Source organism: Aspergillus affinis (genome assembly GCF_023601865.1).
Source record: "Aspergillus affinis strain CMG 70 chromosome Unknown NODE_89_length_159264_cov_88_822291, whole genome shotgun sequence".
Classification (NCBI taxonomy): domain Eukaryota; kingdom Fungi; phylum Ascomycota; class Eurotiomycetes; order Eurotiales; family Aspergillaceae; genus Aspergillus; species Aspergillus affinis.
Genome location: NW_026515870.1, coordinates 106,531 through 132,416, shown reverse-complemented (window position 1 = coordinate 132,416; position 25,886 = coordinate 106,531). Strand labels below are relative to the sequence as shown.

General features: G+C 50.9%; 10 protein-coding genes across 10 annotated transcripts; 4 read left to right on the top strand and 6 right to left on the bottom strand.

Moving 5' to 3' along the window:
• Positions 1 to 202: 202 nt before the first annotated feature.
• KD926_010956 (YbhB/YbcL family Raf kinase inhibitor-like protein) lies at positions 203 to 986 on the bottom strand (the record flags this gene model as incomplete). The annotated part of the gene is made up of 3 exons (XM_053103372.1): positions 203 to 395; positions 468 to 646; positions 783 to 986. The coding sequence occupies 3 exons, from the start codon at positions 984 to 986 to the stop codon at positions 203 to 205; spliced, it is 576 nt and encodes a 191-aa protein (XP_052953281.1).
• A 763-nt stretch (positions 987 to 1,749) lies between these two features.
• KD926_010955 (putative C6 transcription factor) lies at positions 1,750 to 4,304 on the bottom strand (the record flags this gene model as incomplete). Its single annotated transcript, XM_053103371.1, has 8 exons — positions 1,750 to 2,264; positions 2,319 to 2,502; positions 2,550 to 2,725; positions 2,775 to 3,048; positions 3,101 to 3,645; positions 3,692 to 3,829; positions 3,879 to 3,972; positions 4,221 to 4,304. The coding sequence occupies 8 exons, from the start codon at positions 4,302 to 4,304 to the stop codon at positions 1,750 to 1,752; spliced, it is 2,010 nt and encodes a 669-aa protein (XP_052953280.1).
• A 724-nt stretch (positions 4,305 to 5,028) lies between these two features.
• KD926_010954 (copper amine oxidase) lies at positions 5,029 to 7,206 on the top strand (the record flags this gene model as incomplete). Its single annotated transcript, XM_053103370.1, has 4 exons — positions 5,029 to 5,340; positions 5,390 to 5,885; positions 6,018 to 6,929; positions 6,995 to 7,206. 4 exons carry the CDS (start codon positions 5,029 to 5,031, stop codon positions 7,204 to 7,206), a joined length of 1,932 nt encoding a protein of 643 aa, XP_052953279.1.
• Positions 7,207 to 8,306: 1,100 nt separating this feature from the next.
• On the bottom strand, positions 8,307 to 9,897 carry KD926_010953 (M28 family metallopeptidase; the record flags this gene model as incomplete). The annotated part of the gene is made up of 2 exons (XM_053103369.1): positions 8,307 to 9,746; positions 9,820 to 9,897. The coding sequence occupies 2 exons, from the start codon at positions 9,895 to 9,897 to the stop codon at positions 8,307 to 8,309; spliced, it is 1,518 nt and encodes a 505-aa protein (XP_052953278.1).
• A 1,347-nt stretch (positions 9,898 to 11,244) lies between these two features.
• Positions 11,245 to 11,771, bottom strand: KD926_010952 (uncharacterized protein; the record flags this gene model as incomplete). Its single annotated transcript, XM_053103368.1, has 2 exons — positions 11,245 to 11,652; positions 11,709 to 11,771. The coding sequence occupies 2 exons, from the start codon at positions 11,769 to 11,771 to the stop codon at positions 11,245 to 11,247; spliced, it is 471 nt and encodes a 156-aa protein (XP_052953277.1).
• A 1,297-nt stretch (positions 11,772 to 13,068) lies between these two features.
• Positions 13,069 to 13,902, top strand: KD926_010951 (putative GPI anchored protein; the record flags this gene model as incomplete). Its single annotated transcript, XM_053103367.1, has 3 exons — positions 13,069 to 13,191; positions 13,350 to 13,486; positions 13,548 to 13,902. The coding sequence occupies 3 exons, from the start codon at positions 13,069 to 13,071 to the stop codon at positions 13,900 to 13,902; spliced, it is 615 nt and encodes a 204-aa protein (XP_052953276.1).
• A 463-nt stretch (positions 13,903 to 14,365) lies between these two features.
• On the top strand, positions 14,366 to 17,864 carry KD926_010950 (pyridoxal phosphate-dependent decarboxylase family protein; the record flags this gene model as incomplete). Its single annotated transcript, XM_053103366.1, has 8 exons — positions 14,366 to 14,512; positions 14,579 to 14,954; positions 15,054 to 15,401; positions 15,481 to 16,045; positions 16,113 to 16,218; positions 16,268 to 16,807; positions 16,880 to 17,181; positions 17,273 to 17,864. 8 exons carry the CDS (start codon positions 14,366 to 14,368, stop codon positions 17,862 to 17,864), a joined length of 2,976 nt encoding a protein of 991 aa, XP_052953275.1.
• Positions 17,865 to 18,141: 277 nt separating this feature from the next.
• On the bottom strand, positions 18,142 to 22,198 carry KD926_010949 (MFS transporter/fungal specific transcription factor domain-containing protein; the record flags this gene model as incomplete). Its single annotated transcript, XM_053103365.1, has 13 exons — positions 18,142 to 18,213; positions 18,268 to 18,464; positions 18,524 to 18,827; positions 18,875 to 19,038; positions 19,090 to 19,262; positions 19,345 to 19,443; positions 19,491 to 19,564; positions 19,613 to 19,812; positions 19,866 to 19,959; positions 20,012 to 20,396; positions 21,121 to 21,315; positions 21,375 to 22,102; positions 22,154 to 22,198. 13 exons carry the CDS (start codon positions 22,196 to 22,198, stop codon positions 18,142 to 18,144), a joined length of 2,730 nt encoding a protein of 909 aa, XP_052953274.1.
• A 30-nt stretch (positions 22,199 to 22,228) lies between these two features.
• On the bottom strand, positions 22,229 to 23,092 carry KD926_010948 (uncharacterized protein; the record flags this gene model as incomplete). Its single annotated transcript, XM_053103364.1, has 2 exons — positions 22,229 to 22,838; positions 22,890 to 23,092. The coding sequence occupies 2 exons, from the start codon at positions 23,090 to 23,092 to the stop codon at positions 22,229 to 22,231; spliced, it is 813 nt and encodes a 270-aa protein (XP_052953273.1).
• Positions 23,093 to 24,023: 931 nt separating this feature from the next.
• KD926_010947 (intradiol ring-cleavage dioxygenase) lies at positions 24,024 to 25,118 on the top strand (the record flags this gene model as incomplete). Its single annotated transcript, XM_053103362.1, has 1 exon — positions 24,024 to 25,118. One exon carries the CDS (start codon positions 24,024 to 24,026, stop codon positions 25,116 to 25,118), a length of 1,095 nt encoding a protein of 364 aa, XP_052953272.1.
• Positions 25,119 to 25,886: the final 768 nt, after the last annotated feature.

Sequence of the window (25,886 nt, the reverse complement as noted above, 5' to 3'; positions counted from 1 at the left end):
ATTTTAAAATAGGATCGCATGCTTCAATGTCTTGTACTACCGGGCCGCTCTTTGTCTTTGCCCCCATTGTAGGTTACATCTCGTCAAGGGCTTAATCTATACGCAAATCGCACCTATTCTATTAAGAGAAACCATTTTGAGCCAATGAATAACCAGTTTACATAACATCAATTTCAAATAGTAGCAGAGATCTATACCCTATCTAAGAAGTCCAACCATCCCCAGCCCCCAACATCCAATTCACGCCCACAAGCACCAAACCATACTTATCGACCCACTCCGCCGCCTTGAATGAACGTCTCTCCACGAATTCCTCGCCCCCAACATCTTCCTTCTTCAGATTGAATCCCTCAGGCTCTCTGAACAGAAGGTACAGGTAGCGATGGGGTTTAGACCTAGCATCATAACCAATCAGCTCAATGCTCATATCCCAGCATCTGCCACATAGAAACTAAAACAACACTCACTCATCCTTCGGCCCAGGACCCAAATACTCCGTCAGTACCTTCTTCGAGTCTGAGTCCCCAGAAGGCGCCAACCCTGAGAGCACCCAGTGTCTCCAGTATGCGAACTTCGGCTCGTCGGGCGTCGGCGCGTCAGGGTCGACAAGGAGAAGCGTGTATCGTTTCGAAGCATCCACGCCCTGCTACAAGCATGATCCAAGTTCAATTCGGTCAGCTATCTATCACTCATTCTTTCGCTCAAAAATACCCTGTCTATAATCTCTTCGAATAGGAAATAGTAAAGCGTTGCAAACAAAGAAAATGAATGAACAATCTCACCTCAGCCGTAAACTCCACGCTCGGTGCTGTCTTACACTCACTGGCGCGAAACAAGTTTCCTAACTGAACAACCTTCTCTCCAAAACTGACCGTCACTTGCGTGCTGGGCGTGAAGGCATCAGGGATGAGCGGCGCCGAGCCAGGCACGAGGCCTGCCTTTGCCAGCGAGGCGGAAAGGTCTTGCGCGTGCGCTGCGAGCGACATAGTCGATGAAGTAGAGTGATATGGTTAGCAGACTGACCTACTAATTTGATCCGGAAAGAATTCATGCGCGTGATGAGGGGTATCTCATTGTTATATCTACCTTTCTATTCTATCCCCTGGGCTTGGTATATGTACATCTTCTATGCTTAACTGATCTTACTGGTGGAAGAATGTAGATGCCAAGGCGGGGGTGCCGTGCGTCGGATAACCCCTCTCTTTCTGTACGGATAAGACTGCTACAGAGATAGGATGTGTAGGAAATCTTGGCTCGGACTGGCTAGCAGGTTTAGTTTGTGGCTGTGGTGATTCTGTTCTGACAATGCCGGGCCTTTATGGTGGATTTGTGTGCCTTAGTGCCTTATAAATTGGGCACCAAGGTGTGAATATCGCACCAAGACTGTTAGCTGGAATGTGGCAAACAGGACAAACAAATAATGGCTTGGTTGACTGGCAGGGTATTTTCCCCTTTTCATTTTTTCAGAATGCTCATTTCTGAAGGGAATCAATTGAGTATTATTCTTTAGAGGTTATGATATGTTAGTATCTAATCAAAGCGTTTTATCATGGGCTGGTATTGTGGTAATTTCCCACCTGTGCTTTGGTACGAAATATATATCTTCATACACTTTAGACACAATTATGACGCTTTCCAGCTGCATGAAGAGGTAAGATTATCTTGACATGGAAGTAGCTTATTGACAACTCCCGTTTTAAATGCCATATAGGTATAATAACTGCAAAATCAGAGGTATATCCCCCAAACTCAAGGATTATCACTCCACAACCATAAATCCGCCTGCAGCCCCTCCCGCTCCGCATCCAGGATCAAATTATTTGCATCCAACTGATCCGTCACCGAGAGCATATGATCCATCGACAGACCCAGATCTCGCCAGTCAAACCCTAAATCCTCCTCCTGACCAGCCGGCATCGCCGAAGTGGGGACTGTCGTATCCAACGCGGTCATCGGGGTGTTGACCTGCTCGGGAAGCTGACTCGGGGCTAACGGGGCCATGACATGCGCGAGTGCATTCGCCCCGGGCTGGGTGCGATGCATATATGATTGTGTCATGGGCTGGAAGAGTTCCTCGAGCAGCTCGATCTCGGACTTGCGGATCTGTGCGACGCGGTTACCGCGTGAGATCATCTCATCGAGGAGGCTGAAGCCCATTTCGCGGTAGTTGGGGTCCGGGAGGGTGTCTGGGAGGATGGCGGATATGAGGGAGAGGACGAAGAAGGAGGAAAAGAGGTTTTCGAGGTCGAAGGGGAGGAAGGTTTCTGGTAGTGATTGGGTTAGAGTTAGGTGGTGGGGTAGGGATAGTTGGTGCATACCGAGGATGTTCTGATCACGGAGTGCAGATAGGATCCGTAATGATTTGGTGGCGGAATCGGTGCATGCTTCGAGAAGTGTGCGGACAGGGGATGAGAGTGTTCGGAACACGTCGCCCTCCTCGAAACAGCTGAGTCGTTCCCAGAGAAGACTGAGTACGAGGGGGCGGGTGGTGACGATTATGCACTGGTCGTGTCAGCTTGAGTTTTGAGTCTGATGGAGGGGACACGTACCAGGTGGCAAGACAGAGTCAATCGTGTGGTTACTCCCGATAGGGCATCAACCGAGTTAGAAAAGCGATGGGCAAAAACCTCCTCTAATTCCCGAGAGAGATCGGTCATCTCATGCAAGACAGACCGCACTTTGCGGAGAAATCTGCCGCCTAGCCTCCCATCGGCACTATACACCGCTATTGCTGTTAGAGGCGGACACGAATGGGACGAGTCAAGAACGCTTACTGTTGAGCACACGAGTAATCACCTGAGAGATCTTCACATGGAGACTCAATGCAGCCTCCTTGTCAGAACCCAATCGGGCATCATACAGAGCCGTGGTAATATCCTCATCGTTTACAGAGTTTGGCGAACCCTGCAGAGACGAGAACTTGCGGTCTAAAATGTAAACCGTCCACCAGATATTGCTACACCTGTCAACTAATTTCTGGCCGAGTTGCTCGACTGGTAGCGCGCGATGAAACCCTTCCACTAGTGCCACCCGCATTGCTTGCCCGATCTGCAACGGTCAGCGCCACATTCAACATAGCTAAACTAATGGCATGACTTACGTAGCAATATGAGTTGTCCCTCATATCAATAGAGTGAAGATATAGTGCAATCAAAGCAAGGACTTCAATCGCCAACGTAGGCTCCTGCCACAAGCCCGTAGTATCTGGCAAAAGTGACATCGCGCGGGAGAAGAATTTCGTCCAACTGGCCGTGTTATTTGCCTTGCGCACAGGAGCCAAGAATGCATCACCAAAAGCCAAAATGACCAGGAACTGGATGTACCAAAGACGACTTTCTTGCACTTTCTCCGCGGCATTCTCGTAGAAGCCGTAAAGGTGGCGCAAGAACTCAGTCTCGTCAAACATCCGATATAGATGACCAAAATGAAACTGGACGGTGTTGAGAATGTAAAGTGCATGTTCTAGCGAGGGAAGCCCACTGATATCGGGAGCCTCTTCCGAGCTGGCCTTGCGCCAGTGGATTTGATAGGCATCGCCATCCACTGGGGTGGGGATGGGAGCGAAATGGTTGGGATTTAAACGCGTTTGAATGACACTGAGAACGCGACGACTGAAGGACCAGGTTGATGTGGGACCCAGAAATACTGGGATGGTTAGTCTGGACGTCGAGTTGAGGCGGCACATACATACACCACACGCGCTGTCTTCGACCGGACTGCTTGACGTATGTCGATGGAGAGACCAATGGGTTAGAAGCAAATCGGTCATCATAACGATAGCCTTCCGGGGGTTCTGGCGTCAACTCTTTCGGAGGCTCCGATGAACGACCTGACATATAAGTGAGCTGAAAATTCACCGTAGTAATCAAGAAACATACGGTCATCTTGCTCTGGCGGAGTGCTATTCCTTAACGTACGCGCTCGTTTCCGACGCGGCGGTGACGACGTGCCTTCAAGCTCCTCTACTCGTCGCTGCAAGGATAAAAACAGGCTATACACGTTAATTGACTGCCTGAAGCTTCAAGGTGAGAAGGGGGCAGTACTCCTCGGAGACCATAATCTTCCGGTCCTCCTCAAAGACACATTCCTGGCGACGCTGACGACATTTGTCGCAGGGATGTGTGCCGGAGCATTTGACCTTTCGAGATCGACATCGTTGACAGCTGCGAGCGGTTAGAATTCAGTCGATTAAAGAAGACCCGGGAAGCATGCTGACGTACGCATTCGAGGTCCGCTTTATACGTTGCGAACGGTCCATAGTACATGTCGCGGGGACTTTTGGCATTTGTGTTGAAGAGGACCATTTTGTTGATCTCGTTGGCGACGCAGAGGCGGTAATGAGTGATGAGTCAGCGACCCCGCAAAGTGCACCGATAAGATAAGGAGATGATGTAGATGCCTTGGTGCCTTATGCCTATGGTTGCACAGTCTGGATCTGGATGTACACAATTACGAGGACGCCCTCATGTTCTCCTCGCTCTCCTTGATTTCCTCGGTGGAATTCTTGTCAATTCATGAGGAACGAGATCATGTTTCCCCGGAAAAGAGTTCTCCACATGGGGAGCTCGCCTGTTCACCATCTGTTGGTTATTTCTTCGCGTAGGACAGAGTCGCATCATCGTCAGCAACGGTGGAAAAAATAATGTGCTGGTAGCACAGCGCATACAGCTATTATCAATCGATCGACGGCGCGAGGCACCAATCACGGGGACGTCGGAGGGAAGACCGAATGGCAGATAGGAAAGTATTCAGTGCAAACAGGCCAAACTGGCGATCCCGTGACCCGTATCGACGTTGACACTAGTCCATATAGGGAAACAGATACGCCGGGTCGGTTGCGGGCCAATCAGAGCGGGGACATGTCTTGGCCTGGGGAAGCGGGTGTCTATCAGGTAAGGGATCCACGAGGGGGTGCAACTCTCTTCCACCTGCTTCCGGCATCTATATAAAGACGCTTGCCACTCGGCCTTCCCCCTGCGGTTCTCTTTTCCTACCACTTTCTAACATCAATGAAACAATAAACTCACAATGACGGGCACACTACCACATCCTTTTGACGGCATCACCCCTGGGGAGATCCAATTGGCCACCAAGATCCTGGCAGCGGCCTTTCCGGGGGTCAATTTGCGGTACAAGAAGATCGATATCCAGGAGCCAACGAAGAAGGAAGTTGTCCCTTTCATCGAAGCCGAGAGATTGGGCAAGCCACTTCCTCCTAGACCGGCTCGGTTGCTGCAAGTCCTTTTTCATCGCTCGGATAATGGTGCCTTCTTCAAGGCACTGTTGAACGCTGGAACGCGGTCAATACTCTATGCCAAAGAGCTGCCGAAGGAGATCCAGGTGTGTTCTACACTCATGAACTGACTGGACAAAGTACTAACTTGACCAGGGCCCCGTCGATGCCGACGAGCTCGTCGAAATCGAGGCCATGTGTCTCCAGCACCCGGCCGTCAAGACCGAAGTGGCTAAACTCCAGCTTCCTGCCGGAGTGACAGTCTGCAATGACCCCTGGATCTATGGCACCGATAATCCGAAGGAACACCGTCGCTTGTTCCAATGCTACATGTACATCGTGGCCACGGACCATCCCGAGAACAACCACTACTCGCTGCCCTGCAAATTCTCTCCCGTCTTCGACGGCATCACTCGGGAGCTCGTGCGCATGGACTACCTCCCTGGTGGTCCTGACTCTCAGACTACCGAAACTCAACCGTGGAAGCCGGTCGAGACCATCCAATACGCACATGATCTGCTACAGGAGCCGCTGCGCACCGACCTGAAGCCCTACATCGTGCAACAGCCGCAAGGCGCCTCGTTCACTGTAAACGATAATCTGGTCTCGTGGCAGAAGTGGAAGTTCCGGGTCGGCTTCAACAGCCGAGAGGGTCTGGTCATTCACAACCTAACGTATGACCAACGCAACGTATTCTACCGACTTTCAGTGTCTGAGATGACTGTCCCATACGGAGGCATGTACCTACATCACCCTTTTTACTAGCCGATTCTAACCATTATAGATCCCCGCGCACCCTACCACCGCAAACAGGCATTCGACGTCGGCGACGTCGGCTTCGGCATCACAGCCAACCAGCTATCCCTCGGCTGCGACTGTCTCGGCCACATCAAGTACTTCGACGGCTACCGTGCCGACGCCAAAGGCAACCCGGTTCTCCTCAAAAACGTCATCTGTCTCCACGAGCAAGACAACGGCCTGCAACACAAACACACAAACTACCGCACCGGCACCGCAACAGTCGTCCGCAACCGACAGCTCGTGGTGCAAATGGTCTGCACCGTTGCCAACTACGAATACATCTTCGCGTTCATCTTCGACCAAGCGGCCAACATCGAGCTCGAGGTTCGCGCCACCGGCATCCTCTCCACCGTGCCTTTCGACAACCAGACCTTCGGCACCACCGTCCCATGGGGCACGAACGTCGGACCCGGCGTGATGGCGCCGTACCATCAGCATATGTTCTCGTTCCGGATGGATCCCGCTCTCGACGGGTTCCACAACACGGTCTACTACGAAGATAGCGTGCCGATGCCCGAGGACGAGAATAACCCGTACAACGTGGGCTACACCACGGAGCAAACGGTCCTGAAGACCAGCGGAACCGCCAACACGAGCGTGGATCGTCACCGTGTGTTCAAGATCCGAAACGACTCCCACATCAACCCCATCACCTACAAACCCATCGCGTATAAGTTGCAGACGTCGCCCGCGCAGATGCTCCTGGCCAGTCCGCGATCGTACGGCGTGAAGCGAGCCGGGTTCGCGACGAAGCCAATCTGGGTGACGAAGTATCAAGACGGCGAGCTCTACGCGGCGGGCGAATTCACGAACCAAAGTAAGGAAAGCCAGGGCGTCGAGAAGTGGGTGGCGCGGAAGGATTCGGTGGAGAATGACGACGTGGTGCTTTGGCATAGTAAGTCCCCACTCCTACACCTACACCCACTTGACTGGATAGCCAGATCTAACGTAAACCAACAGCATTCGGCTTAACCCACAACCCCCGGATCGAAGACTTCCCCGTCATGCCGATGGAGCGGGTCAGCGTGATGCTGAGACCCGACGGCTTCTTCACGAAGAATCCCGCGCTCGACGTTCCCCCGTCAAACCAGGCCTTCAACCAGTCGACACTGCACCCGGAGCCAGCTCCAGCATGTTGCGCGCCTGGATCCGACCGGACGGTGAAGCTGTAATGTAGTAATGACCTTTCACGATGTACCATTGCACCGAAGATATTTGATTTGACGAGTCACAGAATAGATAGGAATAAGAACGGCCACGACTTCTCTTTTAGTTTTTGTTTTCTCTCCAGTGACCAGTCACAATCACAGCCAAGTAGACTAGAAAACAAACTGTCTCCATAAACAGTCAGAAGAGTCAAACTTCTCGGGGACTCCATCTTGAATGAAACCCGCGACTTCGGCGAAGACGAGGTACCGCTGACTAAGACCCCGATCTCTCCACTTTTCTTTCCTCAATGGTAACCTGTTCCTGAATTGCCGGAAATCTCCCCTCCTTTCCTTCCCTTGTATATATCTTCCTCTACATCTCCCACCCCAGTCCTCCTCCCTCACAATCGAATCTATCACATCCAAAACCCCAATCTCAAGACCAGAAAACCAAAGCAAACAAACGAACCAAAATGTGTATGAAAGCAGTCTGCTCTACCTGCCGTACGGACCCTACCCCTCATCACTATCTAACCATCTATCCCTCGCACCTCCATACCTTACCCAATCGATATGCCTCAACAGCAAAACCAAACCAAACAAACTAACCCTCCAACAGAAAAGACCAGCTGGTTCGGCTGTGGCAGCCATATCCCGTCCGTCATGGACTCGATCCCCGAGAGCGAGCGATGCAGCTGCACGCCGCAGGTGGAGAAGGACGGAAAGATGTACCCGCCCAAGGCGCAGTGACTATCTTGGGGATCGTGTGTGGTCATGTAGGAGGTTAGGTGCTGGGTGGCTTGAAAGGGAGGCTGGGCTTTAAGGAAGGGTTGAGCGTTTTGAGGGAATGGCTGGTTGGAGTTGGTGGGTTCGAATGAGCGAGCGTCTATTGTTGATGAATGGATGAATGTATCAGTAGTAGGGTTTACTACTACACGTTTGAAGGATGAAACGGAAGAAGAGTACATGCCTGGTATTGATGTTTCATTGATCATTTGAAATGCTATAGAAAAAGTCTATATACATAGACGTGAACTGAGGTTCTTTTAGACCGCTTTCCTTGCTTATCTCCCGGGAGAAGAAACCCGAGACCGTAAAGATGGATATATACACAAGAAGGTTATTTACGCCTCCACCAGAGAATGGAAGCATCCAGTGCCGTGTTTATGCGAGTGCGACAAAGCCCGAGGGTTCTGGCGACGGATGGCATTGCGACGCTTCCGCTCGGAGGAACGCTGGAAGACGGAGAAGGTCGTGTTGGGCTTAGGGATGGTGGACAGGTCGTTGGCGTAGGTGGCCACGGCGAAGGCGGTGGCCTTGGAGTTCAACAGGAAAGCCTCTTGGTTAAGGTTCGTGAAGTTGTCGCCCTTGGCGTGGTAGTTCTCGTCGTAGGCGATGCCCGCCTGGCCGCCGTACAGCTTGGCCTGCTCTTCGGTCTTGACGCCCTCGGCACCAGTGAAGACGCCACCGGCAGGGATGCCGCTGAGGATGAACGCTTCATAGTCGGAGCGACCGTCAAACTGGGTGGGGAAGTAGGCCAGACCCTTGGACTTGTAGTAATCCTCGAAGAGGTACTCGATCTGGGCGGACCCGGCGGGACCGGACTGGTTGTAGGCGGAACCGTCGCCGTCGTAGATGAGCAGGGCGTAGTTGGGGGAGGCGATCATGTCGAAATTCAGGTAGAGACGCAGCTTGGCCAGCTCGGTGGCGTTGAGGCTGTTGACGTAGAACTCGCTGCCCAGCAGGCCGAATTCCTCGGCGGTCCAGAAGAAGAAGCGCACCGCGTGCTTGGTCGAGTATTTGGTCAGCGCCTTGGCCACGACCAGGTTGCTGATGATGCCGGAGCCATCGTCGTTGATACCGGGACCGGCTTCGACAGAGTCGGTGTGGCCTCCGAGAGAGATGACATTGTTGGGATCGCCGCCCTTGGTCTGCGCGATAACATTGTACGTCGTGCGGTTCTCCTGCTGGCTGTCCACCACAAGGTCGACCGTCACGGCTCCGGCTTTGGCCAGATCAAGCAGGGTTTCGCCATCGGCCTTGGTGACGCCAACAATGGCGGAGTAGGGGCCCAGCTCGCTGGTAGGGGCGCCCAGAGTGCCGGCCACGGTGCCTGCGACGTTGTTGTAGACGATGGTGGCAGCAGCATCGGCGGCGGCGGCATAGACCGACTTCTCGCCGAAGGTGCACTCTCCTCGCTGCACCAGGGCGATCTTGCCCGCGACGTCGCTGGGGTAGTCAGAGGGCGAGCAGCCCTGGTTGGAGACGATGGCCAAGTCGGCGCTGACGTCGACGCTGGGGCTGTAGGTCATGGTTTGGGCCTCAATGGACTCGCCGTCCACAGTCAGACTCTGGTCGGCCCTGGTCCACAGGTGTACCTGTGGCTGCTTCCAGACATCGTAGTATCCCGTCTTCTTCAACTCCTTGTACAGCCAGTCCACGGTGTCCTGATGCGCGGCACCGCCGAAGACACGGTTGCGCTCGGGGTAGGAATAGGCGAAGTCCTCCAGCACCTTAGATCCCCGCAGCAGATCCTTCAGCTTGATATCATCGGGGAAGGATTTCTAGAGCAGAGGAACTGTCAGTCAATCGAGGACCTGGCGGTGAGCTGAGCGACAGGGCAATTGCAAAACCAACCGGAGACACAGGCGGCTTGCCATGGTGACCCTTAGCCAAGGCCAAGCTGACCAACGAGGCCAACACAGCAATCTTCATAACGAGAGACAAAATAAAATAATATAAAAATAAACAGACCAGCCAATTGACAGACCATCCGTGCCGGAAAGCAATCCTCAAGGTCCTCAGGCAATGCCTGCGGAGGGAGGTATTTATAGTCGCGCCTGCCCTGCGCTTGCCCTCACTTCTCCCCCGTCTGGTTATCACCGCATGATCAGTGACCACAACTAGCGTCTCCCTGCGGAAAGTCAGGAATCCCTCCCCCGCATCCCAGGACCAGCGCCATCGCAGGCCATATCAGCGCCATTGCACGGCATAAGCAGGCATTTCCCGCCTCTGAGCCGGCTGGACCTCCCTTGGCGCTGGAGTGACTGCCGGGCCAAGAGCGTCGCGGCGCTTGGCAGAGATAAGAACTGCGTATGGCGGCGAGCCAATTCGACGGGACCCCGACGGCGATGCTGGTTAGGGTTGCACCGGCCAAGACATTCTCTCATCTCGGTTTTCTTGGGACGGATTGCGAGTTGGCGTTGTCGACTGATTGTGGTCGGGATGGCGTCGTCGCCACCCGGTGATGAGTCGAAGAATGGATAAATGAGCTTCGTGAGGGGTTCGGATGTGGCAGTTTCGGATAGAACAGGCTAACTGGAGCTGTGTCCAATCGGCGCATATCGCTTGTTCCTGCAGAATTGCGGTTTTCCCCTCCTTGCATGAATGTCTCGTCGCGCGAGGAGGTGATCGTTGCCTCTTTGCGAATTCCCTCCGCGGCGGGAATGCCAGGAACATTCACTACGTTGTGCGACAGTACGTTTTGTTCCACGTGTGTTCCTAGACGGAGAACATTCAGTCGGCTTTCTAAAGAAATTTGTCTGCATAGGCCATCGATCATACCTTTTCCCCCCTCAGTTCCACACATTTACACTTGTACGACCGGTTCGACAGATAGCGAGGACTGGTGGCGCACCGTTAGAAGCGGATACCATCGGGGTGACCGTTAACTCGAGCTTACTTGCATTCCACAATTACTTACCCCTCTCTGAGGTTCTGCTGTCGTGTTTGCACGGAGAAGCGGTGACGCCGCGATGGGAGACCCGGAGAAGATAGGGCTAGGGCTCTCTCTCTTCTCTCACTCCCCCGCGCGTGATACAAGTGCCAACTTCCCAGATCTTTCAAAGCCCTGTGACAATTTAGGTAGGTAGAATAGGCTATCCAAACCTCGTTCAAAAAGACTTGGATCATTTTGCAAGTCGCTTGCTCTTTTATTGTCATCGCAAATACACCAGTCCGGTACATACGCCTCCATATCGCTCCATGCTCGTCTGTGAATGGGAATCGGCCGTCTGTATCTGAACAAATGAATACACAAGTCATATGATTTTCAACAAGCCCCTATTCTTTGAAAATAGCTTCCACCTCGATCTCGATCAGCATCGTGGGGAACGCTAAACGAGGCACAGAAATGGCCGTCCAGACAGGACGGTGCCCTGGGATCCTTCTCTTCAACTTCTCCACCACGCGGTCAAATGAAGCGCCCATATCAACATGGTATGACCGGACTAGGTATACATCTTCCCATCCACGTAGATCGACAGACTGCAACACACGATCGACATTCTCAAACGCGAGGTCAATCTGCTCATTCGGATTATTCTCGCCCAGATTTCCTTGATGATCCCATCCCCCTTGACCAGAGCATTTAACGATGTTGCCAACGATGACAGCTTGGGAGTAGTGGCAGAGATCACTGTGTTTCTGACCAGCTCCAGGGTCGTTATGGTATGAAAGCTGAGACATCCTCTGCATTGCTGTCAGTATGGGCTTCTTCAAATTTGCGCTATATTGAGCTATCTTACCTCGAAAACGGCGAAAGTCTTGGTTAGGAGAACGAATGCGTGATATGGTAGACTACATAACATGTTATGGAGAATTAGCTCGGCTTTATACGGTCGGCCCTGTTGATCAATCCCTCTCCACCATCTCCAATGGGGAATATTAACCACTGGCGGGATTTTCAACACACCTCCAACGCTTAGCACTCGAGTTTTCTACCGACAAAATATTTGGATTAGAACCCACTCGAACATATTCCCATGCCTCCACTACCTTTTGCTCTGATCTCCAAGATTGGAGGTGGAGACCTGGAGCCCTGAAGACTTGGAGGTACTTACTCATCGCAAAAAAAAAACCCTAACTATCTGAATGCCGAGCTCTCCACATCTCCAAGATGCCAAGCCATGGATTCTCGGTGCCAACAGGTAAGATCTTAAACAATAATGCCTATTGTCATGTCCACTTTATCTAGGAGATGATATTTGACCCTTATGCTGTGGTGTTGCTTTGGGCATAATATTTGTTTTCAGAAGAACACCAATTGATCTACGGGAGGCACATGAGAAAAGCAGAATGCGGCCTGATTGTCGTTGACTTCAAGTTGCATATATTGAGAAATGAATTCGCCGAATAATTTATAATGATCCTCAATGTTTGACGCGACTAAAAAAAGTCTCACTTACATCAGGGGTTGAACTTTTGGTATTATTCCTCGTGTTCAGTTAAAATTGCAAATGTTCTATCTTTTCCAATAAGTATGGAGGTTTATAACGACGGATTCGACCGGCCTTTGAGATGGTTAACAGGCACAATGTTTACTCTTTATGAGATCACCCAGTCCTGTCCAGCAAAGAGAGCAAAGGCCAAGCGGCAAACAGGCAGCAATCATTGGCACACAGACAGTCTAGAATCTCGAGCAATCAAGAGTGTGGCGCAGATCCCGGTCGGAGGTCCTGCAGGAATGTCTATAATTAATTTTCTTGGCCATTACAGTAGTTAGCGGAATCAAGGAAAGAAGATTCTGCGATAAGATGCTGTGATAATGGACTCGGGGAAATCCGATTAGGGCTTCGACAGAGCATCTGCCCGCAAGTTCACCCTGAGGCATCCAACCCGACATGAAACGGCAAAGCATGTCATGACGTCAAATATCTGACCTGTGGTGAGTCTGGCCCTGAGTTAGTCCCTGGAACTCAAGTGTTGATCCGGCGCCAAAATCGGGCTAAATTAGTCCGGACCCTGAGCCACGATTTGTTTGCGGCCTTGTTCCGGTGTTCCCATCCTCTCATCATGATCCCATCCCCATTCACTGAACCCTTTTCCCCCTGGACCGTAACCCCCGACCGATTTCCCCCCTTTCATCCTCGCAATTGTGCGTGCACGATGCGATTGAAATTTCTCGCCGGACTTGCCTTGATCGGCCTGGTCGCGGCGAAAGACCCGATTAGCTCGATGTTCGTCTACGGCGCCGACGAGCAACCGCTGGTGGCCTCCATCATTGGAAACGTCAGTCCCCGTTTTTTCCCGCAATCGTTCGACCCGTTCCGACCGACCGGGGTTGTTGCCTGAGGCAGCAGAAACGGGTCTCGTTCGATTCTCGCGGTCGACGCTTTTTCTTTTTCTCTTTCTTCATATCTTTTCGTCGATCTAATACGTGCATGTAGGACGCTACCGTAACGAGCTATAATATCAATTGTCGTCCTGGTACAGACAAAGATGACTGCGGAATGGGCGCCGGATTGACGCTGCTGGCCGAAGACTCCACAACGACGTATATGATGGACGATCCCACTGGCGGCACGTGAGTCAATCCAACCCTCAATGGCGATACGAAGAAGGGTCAGCTGCTAATACTCGGCAAGTTTCTTCGCCATCATCTGCTCCGTCGACGAGAAGAAGTCAACGGCTGTCTGCCGAGCAACCGTTAGCTCCGCCTCGGGCTCCAGTTCGGGCCTCCACACCTCCACAACCACTACGAGTTTCTCGCGCTTACCGGTGACGATAACCGGTGGCAAGGTGACGAGTGCGACACCCACCTGGCCGGGCACTAGTTATTCTCACTCCACGGCTACAGGGACAGGGAAGGGGAAGGGGAAGGCGACGGCGACGCAGACAGGGTCCAGTTCGACAAGTAGTGGTGGCGGAATGGCCAGAGTGACGGGGGATACGGGGATGATGCTGGGAGCGGCAGCGGTGGGATTGGCTGCTCTTCTTTAGATATTCCGATTAGGAAATAGATCTAGATTATTTATTTCTACAGAGTTATGTATTATATGCAGAATAGGATGATGATGTCAACTGTAATCAGCCACAGAGCTCACGCTTTGAGTTTCGGAGTATACACATGTGCCAAATAGGCTCAATGAGGAGGTTTTCTACGATTCTTCTAGAAGGTGTATCTACTGGTCGGATATAGTCCCGCTCGGCATGTATGAACATATATAAAGTGGGTATTGACGATGCAGGTCTGTCCTGCATGGCAACACCAGGTACTTACTAGCGCTTTGTTTGTATGCAACCAGTTCCGGAAGTTTCCAGCATGGTGCAGATATCTCCGATAGCCTATCCTTATTCACTATCTGAACTTCGCTTAGCACTCCAACAGACATCCCACGATCAACCATTCAATAATACAAGCTTCACTTCCTGCTCTCCACCCCTGGCATCACCTCAACCCGACATGGACGAAAATGATCCCATCCACCAAGCCATCAGCACCTGGTTCTTAGGCCCTCATGCAGAAAATATGTACATCTTCAAGGAACACATCGTTACCATCCTGAATGAGCTAGAAAGCGCTCGACAAAGCTATGCTCCACACGACAAAGTATCCCCTTCTCTCCCTTTACCCTTCAGCTCAAGATGACCAAGAACCCTCTAACACATTTCCAAGAGGGCAATTACGACCAACATGCAGTACACCCCCGAGTTTCAGTCCTTCTCCATGCGTATCTCAGAAGCTATCAGCTCCGCCAGTAAGATACTGGCCAAACACTCCATCCCTTACTGGTCTCCTCGATATGGTGGCCACATGTGCAGCGACCTCAGCATGCCCGCCCTGCTAGGCTATTTCATGGCGATGCTCTATAATCCCAACAATATAACCCCGGAAGTGAGTCCCTTGACTACGGCCGTGGAGGCGGAAGTCGAAAGCCAATTCTGTCAGTTATTTGGGTACAACGTTGGCAATGGCGACGATGGGAAGGTCCCAGGATGGGGCCACGTCACTTGCGATGGGACGGTGGCGAACATTGAAGCTATGTGGGTTGGTGAGTCGTGCTATTTGCCTTTTCCAATGCGTCTTTCTCATGTTCATCGTCAATGCCAGATGGGATGTGAAACAAGTCCCTAACATTTCCTACTCACAGCCCGAAACTTGAAATATTATCCCCTAACGCTCTGGCTTGCTATCACAGAGGGCGATCTTGCGTTCGTCGCGGATCGGTTCCTAGCTCGGACTTGTACCGGGGAGGAGAAGTTGCTCAAGAATCTGGACACGTGGGAACTGTTGAACCTGCGACCTGAGACAATCTTGAACTTCCCCGCTCAGCTTAACCGGACATTTGGGATCTCAGCACGCTTCTTGGGTACCGTGTTGACGAGGTATAGCGTGCAGAAAATCGGAACGGAAGCATTGGACTGTATATTTGGAATTGAGAATCAAACGCAGTTTGTCCTGGGCAAGACGAATCATTATTCGTGGGAGAAAGGCGGTGGTATGCTTGTTTTTCATTTCTTTGCCTCTGTGGGTCCTCTCTTGAAAAAGCGAGTGCTAACATATACATACCTGTTCAGGGGTCTTAGGAATCGGATCGAATAATGTGGTCGGTATTGAAGTGGACCTGAAGGGCAGAGTTGACCTCGAGATGCTTCAAATGCATCTTCATGGATGCCTCGAAAGAAAACAAGCCATCTACGCGGTCATTGCGATAATCGGGTCCACAGAAGTTGGAGCAGTCGATGGCCTAAGCAAGATCCTCGCCCTGAGGAGTCAATACCAAGCCCGAGGTCTGTCTTTCCTTGTTCACGCGGATGCAGCCTGGGGTGGTTATTTCACAACGATGTTACCCCGCGACGATGATAATCTACCCATAACTTCCTCTCAGGCTTCCAGGCTCAAAGGGAGAAGCAGAGAAGTCCCTCATCTAATGAAATTAAGTGAAGATACGGAAAGCTCACTGGCTGCGCTTCAGCATACCGACTCCATCACAGTAGATCCACATAAAGCGGGATATGTTCCCTATCCAGCGGGAGGAGTGGTCTATCGTGATAAGAGGATGGGGAATCTGATATCTTCTACAGTGCCATACTTGGCGCAGGGTTCAGAAAGAAGTATCGGTTCGAATGGATTGCAAGGAAGGTACGTATTCCACAAGTAGCCTATCCTGACAGCGAAAAGAAAAGTGTATACTCACATTTTGCAGCAGACCAGGCGCGGCGGCCATGTCCATTTGGCTGTCTAATTATTGCATCGGACTGAATGGCTCCGGCTACGGCGCGCTTCTCGGAGAAGTGTCTTTCAATAGTGCAAAGGTAGGTACGATCCCAATCCTTGCATACAGACAGCAGCTCATACCTGCAGATGGCCGCGCACTGGGCAATCCTAAGCTCCTCGAAAGACTCTTTTATCTGTGTCCCATTCAACAAAGTTTCAATTGAAAGGGATCGCATTCAGTGGGACATTCTTGACAGATCCTATGAGGATATCATGAAAAGTAACACAGCCAAGCAAAGAGACCACCGAACCATGCCCCTTATGCGGAAGTTGGGCTCGGATCTTAATATCAATGCTTTTGCTTTAAACTGGAGCTATAGTGACGGATCGTTAAATACTGATATCGAAGAGGCAAATGAGTTGATGACACGAGTGGTTCAAAGACTCTCGATCGATTCGCCAAATGCTGACCCCGCTGAAGTGCCGTTTTATTTGACTTCCACTGAGTTCTCTGTCGACAGATATGGAAGGTGCTTAGAGTCATACAAGAAGAGACTCGGTTTGGAGAAGTCAGAAGACAACTTGGTCGTGCTCAGGAACACGGTCATGAATCCGTTCATGGGTCGCAGTGATTGTTTCCCCACGATAATGAGAGAAATTCGAGCAGTTGTACAGGAGGAGGTTGAGGTATAAACATCCATCTACCTTCTTAGCCTTATCTGCATTCCCCCAGAAGACATGTGCTAAATTTGAGTATAGTCTTGTCGCAACCGCAACATATTGACGACCGAGTCTGTCGACTTCCATATTCACGGCACTTGTAACGAGGTATACCTAGTCAGTAGACCTTGTTTCCGCCAGGCAAATCGCCGACAACAGGTCATATTCGCAGCCACTCTACCATCAGCGATCCAAAAACTCCACAAACGCGCCAAGAAAAGCAGACCTTCAACAATATGCTCGGTCACAGGAATCTCCGGTATTTCTCTGGCCAGAATCATAAGTTCTTTCGAACATGACAGCCGAGCGGTAGTCAATGATATATCCTTCCAGGAGCCCAGGTAAATACAGGATTCCTCTCTCTTCTTTCTTCCCCAATACCATCAACGAACGGAAAACCCTCTCGGACATCACGATCTCACAAGACCACAGCACGCCAACTCTCGCATTCCCCCGACCCCTAACCCTCTCCCACCTCATCGCCCACCACTCCCTATCCCGGCGTACCCAAGACCCGATCTACCCGGACGAAATGCCTTTCTACCTCTACGGCAGGCCCTTCGACTGGCACATCTCGCACATAATGGTCCGCGCACCCAACATCGTTCTCAACGCCAGCAACATCCATCTCTGGATAGAAAACAACATATATGTCCCTTTCGCCGAGATCAAACACAGCCTGATCCTCACCTTCGCTGATATCCACGAAGCCTCGCGACACCCGTTCCCACCGTTGAACAAAGACTTGGGCCCGGACTTCTTTTTCCGCCCAGGGGAATTGTTTCGGGTGAATGTGTGGAAGGATCCAGGGTTGTGGGGAGGTGAGGATGGCGGGGTGTCCTTGATGGAACGGTTGAGGGGGACAAGAGATGCGAAGGTTGCGACAGGATGGGTCCAGCTTGGGGAAGAAGTCTTTGTAGATGTTGAGGATGTTAATATGGATGAGGATGAGGTGAAGCGGTGCCATGATGGGGATGATGAGAGGAGTTGGTTGGATGAGTTTGAGTTGATGGGGAAGAATTGAAGGATTAAAGTGGTGGTGCTTTTGAGATGATCGTCTTTGTTTTTAAACCTTGTTGAATATTTGTTGCTTACAGAACCAATACTGTTAGGATTTCTGGCATGTCATCTTCAACTAGATGTTTGAACTCATCAAGCTTCACTGGCACGGGTGGATACTAAAGCCTGAAGCGGCTGCCCAAAATAGCAAATCATCGTAAAACCTACCTGGAGACGGTGTACATATATTGCAGCCTAAGAAATACATCTCTGGGACCAGATCAGAAAGAACAACCGAACCCCTAGTGAGCAAACCGAAAGTCCAGTCGTTTGCTCCCCGTCTCCTTGGTATTATCGACATAGTCTTGCCGTTGCTGCCTGAGGTTAGTATATCCGAAATCATCAAACACTCAGAGTCAGGAACATACCTCCTCCGTCATAGTAGCCCACACACGATCCTTTTGTTTGTTTCGCAGCACATAATACACCTTGGTCGCAAGGAACAGACAAATAGCCAAGACATTGAGACCCAGCAGAACTGAATTTCCTCTGTGGTATTTGGGCTTGTCGTCTTCGCGGTAAACGTTGTTTCCGATGATGCTGCCTAGCTGCACACACACTGTTCCTAGACTTAGACGAGCTTTGGGGGGGGGGGGCGGGTTGAGGGAAAGGAATGGGACGTACTATTGTAGATCGCAGCAGAAACAGTCCTTGTTCCCACATGATTCGAGTTCTTGGATATCCAGCCTACCAAGATCGCGTGACAATAGGGATAAGAGAGCAATACCACCACCACGGCGTAGGTTCCCCAGGCGTTTTCCATAACTTGAGGCCAGAACCGCAATGCTGCGACACAGGGCAGCGTCCAAAGGCTCTGGGCCATAGATGTGAGGGCTCGTTCGTTCAACCACTCGCTTATACGAGTCAGAGTGAGGAGGAGAATGATGTGGCCCACGCTGCTGGGGATGGTAAGAAGATTGGTTACGAACTATCTTGTTAGTATAGAAGTCGTGAGGTGGGAAGGAAATGGCCTACTGTGCTGAAACCAAGCCCTTTGAGCGTAAGGGTGATGTACTGAGTCACTGGGACCATGGGAGTGTATACAACCATGCCAAGCAGATAGATAGGCCACAGATCGAAATCGCAGAGAGCGTTCCAGAGACGCCGTGGGGTGATGGCTTGTCGATTGTGCATGTCGCCTGACTGTATTAGATGTTGTTTCAGATAATGGGACGACAGGCTCTGCTTACCCTTTGATGGATCATCTCGGAGAACCCGATTCACGACAATTCGGACTTCACGGTCAGTGAACCATCCTTTAGGACGGAACCATTTCTTCGTTTCCACTGCCGATGCGGGCATTCTAAAGAAGGATATCAAGCCGATTACAAGAGTGATGAGACCTTCGATGAGGAAGAGCCATCTAAATTTCGTTAGTCTCTCTCAAGGTGCTGCGGCGATTGTAATTTATGCAATTAATGTTTAAAGTAGCCGGTATTACTGACCTCCAGCCTGCCCACCCCAGAACACCACGCATGTGAAGGAGTCCAAAGGCCATGAAAGAGGTGACAATCGTGGTCACAGAAAGTGCTGTCCAAAATATACTATGCTATGTCAGTTATTATCGCCGTAGAACTAACTTCGCTCTCACCTAAGGCGAGTCGGGAGCTCTCGACTCGTGTAGAAGTATGACAGCCATAGGACAATATCCGGAATAAATCCACCCTAATCGGGGTCAGTTGGCACCATTTGGAAATAATAGGAAGTACCAACCTCTAGAATACCTAACAAGGCTCTCGTTGCGTAGAAGGACGCTCTTCCCGTTAGCCCGGCTTGCGTGGTGGCAACAATCGACCATAATGAAATTTGCATAGGGATCCATCGATCAGGACCAATCTGTTTCGAGACCAGCTGCGATGGCAGCTCAGCTAGAAGGAAGGATACATAGAAGATTATGTTTCCAGTGTTGTATTCTACATGCCGTAAGCTTCCTTCTCCGAGCTGAGGGAAGTGGTAAAGGGATTACCATTTGTAGACAAGTTGAGGTCGTCCAACATGTTGTCTGACACCGCTTGAATCAGATTGCCTCGATCGACCTGAAGCCCGAAGAACATGACACACTGAATTTTCATTAGTAAAAGCTGGATAAGGAGAACACTTGGAAATACCCACCGCCCACAAGCACACATGCCAATCTAATTTCCGGACCAGTGCTTTCTCCTCCCCCGGGGTCCAGGTCATCGTAGGATCAAACACATGCCGACATTCATACTGAGCCTTCTCATATAGAAGCGCATACCTTGCGGCAATGTCCGGATCAGAAAAAGGATTTTCTCCATCCACCGAAGCGTCTGATGTATATGTTTCTGTCCGTACCCCATCTTTGTTTGGCAGAGAATGCACGCCCCCAGGAAGATGGGTGTAGGTTTGCCGAGGCGACTCCTCCACCAACGGCTCGGTTATCCTTTTGTCATCTGACATGATTCTCGAATACCGGAAGGAGCTTTTGAAAATGCCCAGTTTTGGCAATTTTGTCATGGCTGGGCGACAGTCTGGGCTTTTATTCGGGAGATTTTGGTATGGGGTGTCAAGATAACGCTGGCACGCAATACGCCAAATTTGTTACGTTTGAACTAGTTTCCAACGGTCAAAACTGTTATCTTTCGGCAAAAATGTCTCCCCAGTTAAGCGACCATGCCGTAGCCACTCAGGCTTGATGATATGAATGATAGGCGATGTGTCTAGACTTCGCCAAGGGCCTTATGCAGGTATTAAGACGGCTCGGTATCCAGTGTCGGAGAGTCGCAAGCTCAATATAATTGTCGTGATTTCACAGCTTTATGACCCGATGATAGATGTAGTCGGTGAGAGTCTCCGTATTAGTGCTTCCGTCGCGACAAGCGAGTCGATCCCTGTTTTGCGCACCTGGAAGGATGAAAAAGAAGGACAGCCAGGAGCCGACAATTAATAACTGTATTTCCCCGGTCCCGCGATCCGTCAGGAGTCTGCTGATGGACATTAAGCCAAAATGGCATCATTTGGAGGGGTTGGCTTGCGTGATATCCGCGCGTGTTGGCGATATCTCACTGGACAACAAAACAAAACAGCGATCAACCGCGCGGTATCATTGTCCAGGCTCCATATTTAATAGGTTATGAGTCCTAGTCAAATGGTGCGGCTTATTTCTCGTTAATGTTTTCGGTCTGGGATGTGGGCTCCGAATGAAATACTGTGATCACCTCGTCGCTTTTACCAAGGCCTCTTGAGCCAAGAACACTAACCTTTGAATGAAAGCCTCGGCGAAATACATTGGTGGAAAGCATTGAGTTTCATGGCTCTTTCGATGAAGGTCGCCGAACAATTCTACTGTATCCTGCATGATTTGGATATCCCTGGGAAAGGTCGGCGCAGTTGGGTATGTAATCATGTAACAGAAAAGCGACAAAACAGCGGTCAGAATAAACTGTGCATGCAACCTGTAGAAACGTCAATAACTTAGTGTATTTAGTGATGATACCGCACGATATAGACTCACCAAAAAGTGTGCCAGTTCAAGAACTCGCGCGCCCGGCTAACATACAGCAATGTAGATCTTGCAGCATGAGACCAGATCTCCACGCTTGAAGGGAGCGGCAACCAGCTATTGGGCGATGGTGTTCCGCACGCACTGCTTGCTTCGTGGATTTTGCCCAGGCAAAGATAATATTCCAAGTGCAGGTTAACTCCCCGTAAACTAAGATCGTGAAACCCATAATCAGGCTCATTTTCGGTCGCCAAAGAGTCGGGCTCGAAGCCGATCGGAAAACTCGATTTCAGCTCGCTTAGTTCTTGATCTAACTCCCGAATGTGCTGAAGATGCCTCGCTTCATCCTCTGTATAGCCGTGGTCGTGGTAGAGGAGACGATAAATCTTGGATTTTATCATCGCAAGTCGGAGATCCGAAGGGTAGAGGAGCTCGTCGGACGATAGAGGTTTTTGAAGAAACTGATGGTCCGAATGACTCATGACGTAGTTTTCGGGTAGCTCTAAATCGCAATCGGCATCATTAATAACAGGCGCCACGCAGTATCGAATAGACATCTCCTTGTCCAAAGTATAGCAGAGCCAGAAGAGAGCGCGTAAATGCTTCCGGTGCGGGAGGTGGTCTTGCGACTCGTCAAGCTGCCTCGTTCTGTGCCCACCAAGACTGTAGAGAATTCGGGCGGCGATTGCAAGCATCATACCGGCGGATTGGGCTTGGCCGATGGGCAGAATGTAAACCATCTTGGATATTACATTAGTGTCCTACTATGGCACTGTATGGTTTTAACTCACTATGATGACCACAGTTTCCAGAGTTCTCATATCAGGCGCTTCCATCAGCAGCTTTGGTAGAAGACCCAAAGCTGTTTAGAGATAAGCATCGGGGTCTGCGTTAACAAAAGCAGGTTCAAGACGATGAAGCTCGGTAACAAGAGCAGTGAAGGCCACGAGACATGCGCAATTGGCAGTGTGGGTTGGGTCTGTTGGGTTATCCATGATACCAGCGTTGAGCAGCTCCCTTAGAACGGTGGTATCGACGATCGGAAAGACCGAATAAAATCCACTTCTGGAGAAATGGTCTATGCATTGCTGAATCAATTGAGGCGTTGGCCATTTTTGAGGAATGGGTCGCAGTTCCTCTACGTGGTGATGCAATTTATAAGATTCAGCCACTTGATGTAAAAAGAGGTCGAGGTTCAGATCAGAGCCAGTGCGTTCGCTGACAGCAGAATAGAAATATGCCCGTAAGCTGAAATAGGGCACTCCAGGGCCGCAGTAGGCAATGTGTTGGCGGAATGTGGCCAGAGCCGTCTCGACGTGATGCGTATCTAACAGATACGAGTCGCCGAGCGACAGAGAAATGCCGGTTCGCGGCGAAGCCTGGCCCGGGGCGCTATGACCAAGCCTTTGAAGATTATCGCGAGCTGCAATCAAAGATTCCAAGGCTCTGATTTTAGAATTCGCCTCAGAGAGCTGCCTACGTATCACACGATTAGACTCATCAGATGTAGTGCACTCAAACCTCAACCAAATTTGGGTCTTACTCTCGGGTGCTTTTCCGGATTTCTGACGGCGTCGTGGTAAACGTGCAAGACACGCCCGCAAAATGACACGTCTCGCAGGCAGGCTTGACCCCATCACAGCGGACCTAAGGGCCTGCAAATCAGTGGCTGTGCCTTGTGGTCCAGACCTCGACATGAGAATTTCCACATTACCTTTCTGTGCCGGCATAAATCGCAGGCGCTACGGACCTTGCCGCCCCGTGTGGAAACAGGAGGACCACTCATAGTAGATCTATGAGGTTTCGAATGTTCGAGGCCAACCGTTTCTTCTGCAGACCAGCGTGCAAGCAAGGCACGAGCACCGTGAATCGGGACAAGTTCTGCAGGCACGTGAGCTGGAAATCTATCTCGAATGGACAATTAGTGGGGAGTGCATACTCGGAGACGACCGTAACTGGTTCGCAGGGCTCCTTCCGATGAATAATCGGCTTGGATCAATCCCGATGCTTTCAAAGAGTCGACAGTGATTGGAAGACGGCAGTTGATTCAGGGGAAGAACGGGTAGATAGTTGCTTGCAGAACTACAGAGTGGATGATGCTGCGATGAGTCAGCGGAGCAAGAGTGCTCCGGCTGGGGACTAGGCGCCTTCCCCGATGGGGCATGGCGTCCTGTCGATCCCGTGCCTCAAGCATGCCAAGCCTCTCCGCCTCAGCGCTGCCAAGCATCCGGTCGATTCTTCCTCTTCAATCACACTCGTCCTGATGGTCAGCCAGATGGAGCTCCTACGCGTCGACCCTAGTATGCTTGCTTTTTTTCCTATCTGGGAATTATCTGGATGCCTAGAGTCTCGGTGTTTGGGTGGATTAATCTGTTACAGCATCCCGGCTGGCTGACGACTACCATGACGAGTTATTATCGTGACAAAACCTGTGGCCGGGGTTCGAATACCTTGGTGGCCTCGGAGATAGACCCGGGGAGCAGAGTGGATCGAATTTGGTCGTCTATCATGAATAGAGTTGCTGTTGAGAATCAGTCCTATATAAAGTAACTGGTGATCCTCAAAGTTTTGAGTCGATCATCAACCATTCATTTAGTTTCTTCCCTTTCAGCCCTCTCTCGCCCCGCTCCCTCATCGCGGCTGCTGTCAAAATTTCTCAATATGCATTTTGCCAATATCGGAAAACTCGCCGGTCTGGCCCTGGCCGGCCTCTCTATTGCCCACCCCGGTGCGCATGAGCCCAGTTCCTACACCGACGTTAGCAAGCGGAGCTTCTTGCACCATGCTCGCCGGAGTCTGGACAAGTGCTCTGGTCAGTTGGAGCGCCGCGGAATCAATGCTCGCGCGGAAGCCCGTCGTGCCGCCATCGTCGACATGTACAAGAAGCGATCTCTCAACGCTCGTGACACTGACAAAGTTGTGAACACCACCCACCACTCGTCGCTCCATGTTACCTCCAACACCCCCGAGTCGGAGCTCTTTGCCAAGAACCCTATCTGCCTTTTGGCACCCGAAGGAGAGATTGGTCCGTTCTGGGTCAAGGGCGAGCTCATCCGCTCTGACATTGGTGACGGCGAGGCCGGTATCCCTATCATCTTGGATGGACAGTTCATTGATATCAACACCTGTGAGCCGATCCAGGACTTGTACTGGGATGTTTGGAACTGCAACTCCACCGGTGTTTACTCTGGTGTCGACAGCTCCATGAACGGAAATGGAAATGATGCCGCCAACCTGAACCGGACCTTTTTGCGTGGTATCCAGAAGACCGACGAGGAGGGTGTGGCTCAGTTCAACACCGTCTTCCCCGGTCACTATGATGGCCGCGCCACTCACGTTCACGTTGTCGCCCACGTCGGTGCTTCTGTGCTGCCCAACAACACTCTTACCGGCGGTCATGTCGCTCACATTGGCCAGCTGTTCTTTGACCAAAACCTGATATCTGTTGTCGAGGCCACTTACCCGTACAACACCAACTCCGTCGACATCACCCTGAACGCCGATGATCACGTCGTCCAGGTTGAGACTGAGGACAGCAACTCCGACCCCTTCTTCGAATATGCCTATCTCGGTGACTCCATCGAGGACGGCCTTCTTGGTTGGATCACTCTTGGTGTCAATGTGACTGCAAACCACGATTCCGCTGTCAGCTATGCTGCGAGTCTCACCTCGTCCGGTGGTGTCACCAACGATGACAGCTCTTCCGGTGGCGGTGGACAGCAGCCGCCCTCCGGCTCTGCGGTCCCATCTGCTTAGACTTAATTCATAGTCTGTCTTTCACGCCTTCTAAGCCATTGCAAAGTTTCGCTGTACCATCCTTTTTGCCAAAATGGAGCCCTCGGCAGGCCAGAAGATGCACATGTATCAATTATTGTCACCACATTACCTGTACACATTCTGCATTACATCCAACTATTGTATTACACTCTATTCATCTAAAAAAATCCGATTCCTTAATTACAACTTCGTGAACTGCAGCTCCATACAGGGGCGTGGCACATACCTAGTATTTCAACATAATATAAAATTCATTCCGGTACCATAACCCGAGTTCCTTCTATGGAACCCCAAAAGGGTGCCAGGATCCCTTAACTCCAGTGTTTTCCACAGAAAAACAGAGAACACTCTACCATTACGAATGCCTATCAGCAAAAACAAAAAAGGTCGTGCCCGGGATCGAACCGGGATTATGAGAATCAGAATCTCATGTGCTGACCATTACACTACACAACCGTGGGATAGATGACTAAGCCAAATATTATGTAACTAACTATCTTGAAAAGAATCCAACCTCAGGCATCAAATCCCCGACACCTGATCGTCCTCAGCCTCAGCCATTTGAGGATGCCCAACATCCATCCTTTTATCCCCTCTCATTCGACCAAACCTCCCCAAATTTTCAACTTTTACGACATTCGGAATCGGATTTGCCTACAACTAATATCTTCAAAATAGGAAATTCGCTATGCTTTATTGAACCTTTCTTAACGGCTCCTAGGCGTTCCTTGCAAATATAGATATGAT